Source organism: Emys orbicularis, chromosome 1 (assembly GCF_028017835.1).
Source record: "Emys orbicularis isolate rEmyOrb1 chromosome 1, rEmyOrb1.hap1, whole genome shotgun sequence".
Taxonomy (NCBI): domain Eukaryota; kingdom Metazoa; phylum Chordata; order Testudines; family Emydidae; genus Emys; species Emys orbicularis.
In genome coordinates this window covers 10,319,572-10,327,502 of record NC_088683.1, presented here as the reverse complement: position 1 = coordinate 10,327,502, position 7,931 = coordinate 10,319,572, and the positions used below count along the sequence as shown (strand labels likewise).

The 7,931-nt window shown below is 46.3% G+C and overlaps 1 protein-coding gene across 1 annotated transcript in view; it reads left to right on the top strand.

The window, feature by feature from the left end:
- The first annotated feature begins 1,689 nt into the window (after positions 1–1,689).
- Positions 1,690–7,931, top strand: part of EXOC4 (exocyst complex component 4) — a 607,048-nt gene continuing 600,806 nt past the window's right edge. Inside the window, exon 1 of the mRNA XM_065409076.1 lies at positions 1,690–1,772. Coding sequence (XP_065265148.1) covers positions 1,690–1,772 — 83 coding nt within the window. The remainder of the gene's footprint in view (positions 1,773–7,931) is intronic.

Sequence of the window (7,931 nt, the reverse complement as noted above, 5' to 3'; positions counted from 1 at the left end):
CGACAAGGGATGGATGACTTGATAATTACCTGTTCTGTTCATTCCCTCTGGGATACCTGTCATTGGCCACTGTTGAAAGACAGGATACTGGGCTAGATGGACCTTTGGTCTGACCCAGTATGGCCGTTCTTATGTTTATCTGAAAACCCCCAAACAATTTTTTTCAAATTTTGGCAACCGAAAACAAAAAATTGTTTACTTTAGGGGTTTTTGATGATAGCCTGACAAATATTAACAAAAATCAACATTTTCTGCAAAACTTACCATTTTGTCAAAAAAGTCACTTTGCATTAAAAAAACAGGTATTGATGGGAAATTTTCTCCCAGCTCTACCAAGATATCATCATGCTATGACAGCTCCATGACATCATGTTGCAATAACAACAAGGAGTCTGGTGGCACCTTAAAGACTAACAGATTTATTTGGGCATAAGCTTTCGTGGGTAAAATCCTCACAAAGCTTATGCCCAAATAAATCTGTTAGTCTTTAAGATGCCACCAGACTCCTTGTTGTTTTTGTAGATACAGACTAACACAGCTACCCCCTGATACTTGACACCATGTTGCAATGATATCATGTGGTGCTAAAGCTTCATCCAATTACGCCACACCACATTCAGTGAAAGTGTTATCAGGCCATGTAGAAAACTCATCCTGTTACAATACCACACCATAATGTTGCTTTATCATGCAGCATCAGCGAAACCACCCTGCATTATGATGTGGCATCGTACTATTGCTTCATTATGCAATGCCAAAACCTCATCCCCTTTCAGTGTCATGTCATTGAGCCAAAGCATCATCGTGTGGCATGTGACATAACAGCATCTCATCTCGTGTGACATAACAGCATTGCATCAGAACCATGAAATCATGATGCTGTGTTGCCTGGTGAGGACTTTATGCTCCTCTCTCCCTTCAATCCTCTATATTTTTAAATCTTGGTAAAGTCCAAGACCAAATTAAAAATGAATAGCATTAATAATACATTAGATTGTGAGCTGCCTGGAGCAGGACTATCTTTCTTCAGTGTTTGGGAAAGTGCCCACCTACCATAGAAAATCATAGAATCATTGGACTGGAAGTGACCTCGAAAAGTCTTCTAGTCCAGTCCCCTGCACTCAAGGCAGGACTAAGTCTTATCTAGACCATCCCTCACAGGTGTTTGTCTAACCTGCTCTTAAAAATCCCCAATGATGGAGATTCCACAACCTCCCTAAGCAATTTATTCCAGTGCTTAACCACCCTGACAGGAAGTTTTTCCTAATGTCAAACCTAATCCTCCCTTGCTGCAATTTAACTTTACATAAAACAGTACATAATAATAACAATTGGGGTGACGCTGGAAATATTGAGGCTATTGAATCGGGCACGTCAGACTGGCTCCAAGCCCCTCCCACTAACCTCTTCCAAGGCTAGAACATTTTATGCCAAGTTAGCTCAGCTCAACTCCGTTTCATCGACCAGTTACCTGAGCATGGGCAGCTGGAAAAGGAACACGGTGAAAACTACAACTCCCAGCGTGCCCAGGGCCCGTCCCACACATTGCATAGAAGCTTGATCGCCCATATCCCGCCTTCTCTCGGCTCTTATTGGAGTGTTGAGTCTTAGTCGCTCAACTCCTCGATTCCGATTGGTCGAGCTGCAGCCAGCAAGGGTGTACGAACCTGTGTATGGGGTGGGCTCAAGATGGCGGGAGAGGCGTCCGGGAGATACAGAAGCACCATGAGCAAGAGCAAGGACCCCTCGGGCCTGCTCATCTCTGTGATCAGGTAGGGGGGGACGGGAGCTCGCAGGGCCCCCCCCGAGGATGTGGGCGGCACGTCCCCTCCAAGCCCCTCTCAGCAGGGCTCGCTGGGCCACGCTTCCCCTCAGGCCCCCGGGGAGCTGCCATGGGGTGACCCCCCACCCCGAGGCCCGGCCCCCCGCGGTTGTAGCAGGGACCTCCAGCAGCGGGGTGCCCATGGCCACGACAGGCCCCGCTTGTCAGAGCTGAGGGCGCCCGTGGTGCCGGGACTCGAGTGACCCCCCCAGATTTCAGGGACCCCTGGACAGCAGCAAACCCTGCAGCTGCAGGAGGCCCCCATTTCTCGTGGGGGAGGGAGGGGACGGCTTAGCCTCAGTGGGGATCTCAGGCTGTGGCCGCAGGGGATCCCCGGCTCTCAGAAGCCGCTCATGACACTGGGCGCCAGCGTGCCCTGCGGCTGGAGGGTACCCCCCAGTTATCAGAGGTGCTTGTCTGACACAGTGGCCCTTGTGGGCATTGGGGGGTGGCCTCTGTGGCCCACATAACCACAACAGTCCTGTTAAGTCCCAACGGCGCTGACACTAACAGTGAGAGCTAGAGACCAGGCAAACCCAGCAGGGCACCCGCCCCCCTAATTTTTAGGAAGCCCTTCATTGGGAGTAAGGGCATCCACATGCTCTGTGGTGGCTGTAATGTGCATTAGGTCCTACCCCTTTTCCCCATCCACCTCCTTGGCTGACTTGATTGAAATAAGAGGGCCTAAGGATCTTGTGACCACAGAAGACTCTTTCTCACATGCCCCCTGTGCCCTATTCTGGGGTCCCTCAATGAAAGCAACAGGGCTTAGTCAGTACCATTCTTGTGATGTCCTGGAAGGACTGGGAACCCCTGTATCAGTGTTTGCTGGAGCACCCTGCATGCACAGCGGCCTTTGAGCTGATTAGACTAAGGCTGGTCAGAAAGCACCAGGAAATGTACATGCAGTCTCATATCCTGTTATAAACCACAGCGATTGAAAAGTTGCTGCCTTCTAGGGATTGTATTGCCTTGCAGGGGATGAAAAGGAAAAACTGCAAGTACAGTATGTCACATCATATTGTGACTCTGCTGTTTTTTGCCTGCACTCACTCCTACAACCCCTCCTTTCTATGTCAGAGGATGATCCAGCTACTGTGCCTGGATCTGTCTGATCCCCTCACTCCACTCCACTCATTTCCCTCTGTCCCTTTAAAAATACTTTTAAAATCACATCCTTTCTATGCTGCTTACAACCAGTGAGTTGGCAGCCAGTTTCCCACACTGGTGTTTACTAATGCCAACCTTTCACATACTGATGCTTACTAATATTATTATTTGCTGTCCCCATGCACACACACATCATATTGTAACTGCTGTGCATGATGAGATGGTTGCATTAATAATGCATTATAAAATTCAGTGGCTTTGTATCATCTACCTGGAATAAACTATAATAATAATTTGCATTTACACAGCGCCTCTTATTTAAGCATCATGATAATGACTGGAAAAAAATCTGGTTTTCTTTAGTGTCCTGCAGGCATAGGTCAGTGATTGGACACTAGATGGGGAGGACTCTGAGTTACTACAGAAATTCTTTCCCAGGTGTCTGGTTGGTGGATCTCACCCACATGCTGAGGTTCTAACTGATCACCCTATTTGGGATTGGGGAGAAATTTTCCTTTGGATCAGATTGGCGGAGATCCTGTGAAGTTTTCATCTTCCTCTGCAGTACGGATAGGTCACTTGCTGGTTTGAACTAGATTAAAAGTGGATTCTCTGTGATGTCAAGGCTTCAACTTAAGATTTGAGGATTTCGGTAAGTCAGTGACAGGTTAGGGATAAGTCTGTCACGAACGTCACGGATTATGTGATTTTATGAGAGCTCTGTGACTTGCTCGAAATTCCACTAATTCAGCCCTGGCTGGCAGGACTTGGGCTTCAGCTCTGGGTGGCAGGGCTCAGGCTTCAGTTGAAGACGGAGCCCTGCTGCCCGGGGCTAAAGTCAGAGCCTTGCCACCCGTAACTTATGTTCACAGGGCCCCTTGAGGCGTGGGGTCCTGGGCAATTGCCCTGCTTGCTACCCCCTAGCACTGGCCCTCTACATTTCCGTGATTTTATTTTTTATTGCCCGCATCCTATCTGTGACTTATAATAAAAATACACATCCGAAAATCTTAGCCTTAGTTATGGGCAGGAGTAGGTGGGTGAGGTTGTGTGGTCTGCAGTGTGCAGGTCAAGACTAGATGATCATGATGGTCCCTTCTGGCCTAAAACTCTATGGGTATGTCAACAGTGCAATTAGACACCTGTATAGATGTTCAGTTTTGGGCTGTAGCCTGACCTCTGGGATCTTTCCACCTTGCTGGGACCTAGAGCCTGTGCTCCAGTCCTAGCCCAAATTTAAAATTTTTATTAAGATCATGTTAAAAAAAATAAATAGTTAACAGAGTTTGAGCATAGAAGTTTCTGGTTATCAGGGAATAACATACAGATTATCGAGGGTGCAAAGTCTGGGTTAAGGTCAGGTGGCATGAGGAATACATAATCTGCAATATCCCCGATTGGGGTAAAAGGTTGATGGGTCAAAGTACAGACATTGAGGTATGAGGGTATGAAGTTCATAGAGTGGTTGTGTTCCGGTGTGGAGTATAATGAGTGGATATGATGATGAGGATGGACTGACCCTCATTTGGTGAGATTTAATGTTTAGGGAGTTTATGGTTCCAGTTCATATGATCCAACGGAGAAGGTCACTTGGTCCCTTTCTCGTAGTGGGAGAACGATGTCACTCTGGCTCACGCCTCCTGGTACTGTCGGTGGCCGGTGATGTGCTCGATGTAGATGTCCCTGGACCATCGGATGGCGTCTGAGACCATGAGGCGCCGCATGAGATGTGCGTAGCGTCGACCGATCCCGCAGGTCCGCAGCACAGGCTCGTTGCAGGGGTCCCAGGCGCCCAGGGCTCTGACAATCAGGGCATCCATCTGCACCTCATAGCCCTTCGCTCTCAGGGTGTCAGCCAGGGGGGCGTACTTTTCCAGCTTACGAGCTCGGGCTTCGCGAAATGCCGGAGTCCTGTTCTCAAAGGAGACCGTGACGTCGACGAGGATGATCTTTTTCTGGGCCTCGTCGGTGACGACCACGTCAGGTCGTAGCTGGCTGTCGGTACCGGGGATGGTGCAGTTCACAGCGATCTCCCGCAGGTGTGGCGCGGTGGCTTTCACCAGGCGGTTCTGGATGGTGTTGTGGCGCAGCTGCCAGGTTCTGGAGTGGGGTTTGCAGCTGCACAGGACGTGGGGCAGGGTCTCGTTGGAGTAGCCACACTTCCTGCAACGCTTGTCTCGGTTCCCGTGGCTGACGGCTCCGTTGAGCGGGACGCAGTTGAGCCGGGCACGGTGGATGAACCGCCAGTCGGCGAAACGGGTGAAGCCTCCCCCGGCGAGGAAGTGGTTGCTGGCGTCCCACTTGCTGGTCAACTCAAAGGCTTTACCCTGGTCCGGTTTACGCTTCAGGGTTTCCACGTCCAGCGAGCGGATGGCGGCCTTCAGAGTCCTCTCCAGCAAGCCCCTGGCCGTCGGGGTGACGATGGTGTTGTCGTCGGACCTGATCTGCGGCACCCGGACTCCCAGCTCCTGGCGCTCCTCGCACCACTCCCAGCGGCATCTGATGCGCTTCCCCAGGCGGCGCGTGGCGTTGCGAGTGCGGGACCACAGTGAAGCGATGTCGCGCCCGTCCCGTCCGAATTCCCCATCCAGGGAGCCGCTCAGAAAGGTGGCGATGTCTTGGTTGGAGGAATTTACACTGCAATTAAACAGCCTCTTAGCCTGAGCCCTGTGAGCCTGAGTCAGTAGGCACAGGCCAACCATGGGTTTTTAATTGCAATGTAGCTATACAAAAAGTGTGTATGAGACCACACAGAACTCCAGAAAGATAGCAACCCATAGTGGACAGTTGTTTAGATCACATCTAAGGCATGTTGTATGATCTTTCAAGCATCCCAGATGTGTAACATTAGTTTTTAGAGTGTGTGATGGTAACAAAATAAGAGGCACAAGTAATAGTAAATATAGAGAGCTTTCTTTAATACACCTGAAGTTTTTCTGTGTCCTTGATTTCAGTTTACCACCCAACAATACATTAAACTATTGAAAGCCAAGGAAATTAATAACATAGGTGCATTTTGTTGCAGCATATGACCAAGTTGTAGAGTCCCGTTACAAGATAACTGCAAGAATTAATTTGAGGGAAGATGAAATGTCTAAGCAAAAACTAAGTGTGTGTGTGTGACATGTTTATAGTGGGAAAACCAAAAGGGGCGCTAACATAAAATTCATATTTTGAAATAATTCTTTACCGTAGTTTATTAATGACAGCTTCAAAAATTTTAATAATGTAAATGTGACCACCTTTTACTACTTAAGCTGTTTTTAGTGTCACTGAGTGTGGACAGCGAAATTGGATGAATCATTTTTATTTTCTGTTTGTGTTAAGTTTCACTTTATGGTTCTCAAACCCAATGCTCTTGGGTTGAGATGCCAGCATACCAGGGAAGATTTAAATCTCCAACTTTTCCCACAATTCTTAAAAACTGAAAACTATGTCTGTTTATATAAGATGTTGTCATATCTCCTATCCCCCTTTTTAACAAAACCTAAATTTGGAATCCTTTAGGTTTATAGTGAAATATCTAATATTGTTACATGTTTGTTTTACCTGTCTAGGAACTTTCGTTATAGAGGCACTGATATCATAGATAGATTAGGCCCAAAATTTCAATTTAACATTTAGATAAAATACGGTGTGAAAATATTAAAACGTTCTAGTGAGTCATGACATTTAAGAAATAAAAAATCAATGGAAGCTGTTCTTGTTTTGGATCTAAACATTCCCTGCAGTGTTTGCAGTCCAGACATAATATTGAACTAGTCCATGGGAATCTGAACGTAAAACTGAAAGGAAAACTGATCCATTAATAACTTCATTTTCTAGTTGAGTGCAAAAAGTAAATGGCATAAATGGTGGAAAGGAAGTTATATTATTAAAATTCATTCTCTATGATCTTTTATTAGTAGTTAAGATCAAGATGAATGTGCTGGACATCTAACAACATTTCCATGCCTGTTGTTTGGCATGTCTAGAAAAATATGAGTAATTTTTATATATGATTGTTATATTTGAAGTAAAACTGATGGAACTACATTTGAGCTCAGATGAGACCCAACTGAGATGATGTCAAGGAATGTTTGCTATATGGGAAAGATACATGGCTGGTAGGGAAAGCCATATAATTTTGAGCTTGCAGTAAGATATTGCCAACTATAATAGGCAAAACTCTTAGTTATTTTGGAAACACCACAGTATCTTGGGATGCAGATAATCAGGAAATTGAGGGATAGTCCATAGAAAGGACTGTAGCTTGTATCTCAATAAAGTAGTATGACTGTCCCCAGTAAGTGGCAATCCTTCCCATTGCATTGGGAATAGACTGGTTTTCTGGACACTTCCTTTTAAGAAGATTTCTCATTTATCTAGGTCCTGATGCAGATCATTGTACAGTACCACGTTTGCTCACAATAACAGACAAAGTAGGCAGAGTGGAGGGGATAATCTAATGCAGGGCTTGAAAACTTTGCTATACACCTACTTAGGAGCAGGGAGATAAAGTGGGATTGTACTAGAGCACTGTTTCTGTGATGTGCTGTGAAGCTCCCATTTTTTTATGTTGGCCTTATCTAATAGGTAGCTATTAAATTTCAGGAGGAAGTGTTATTGAGTGCTTAGAGCAGCAGACTGCCACTTAGGCCGCAGCGTCCATCCACGGTAAGTGTAGGCAAGCCCTTAGATTCTGTTCTCGGCACCACTATTGATTTGCTGTGTATTCTGAAGCAAAATGTTTATCCTCTCTGTGCCTGGTTTACCCATTGGTAAATTGTGCATAATAATCATGGAAATGTAGGACTGTAAGGACCTCAACAGGTCATCTAGTCCAGTCCCCTGCACTGAGGAGGGACCAAGTATTATCTAGACTATCCCCGACAGGTGTTTGTCTAATCTATTCCAAAAAATCTCCAGTAACGGAGGTAATTTGTTCTAGTGATTAACTACCCTTACACTTCGGAAGTTTTTCCTAACATCCAACCTAAATTTTCCTTGCTGCAATTTA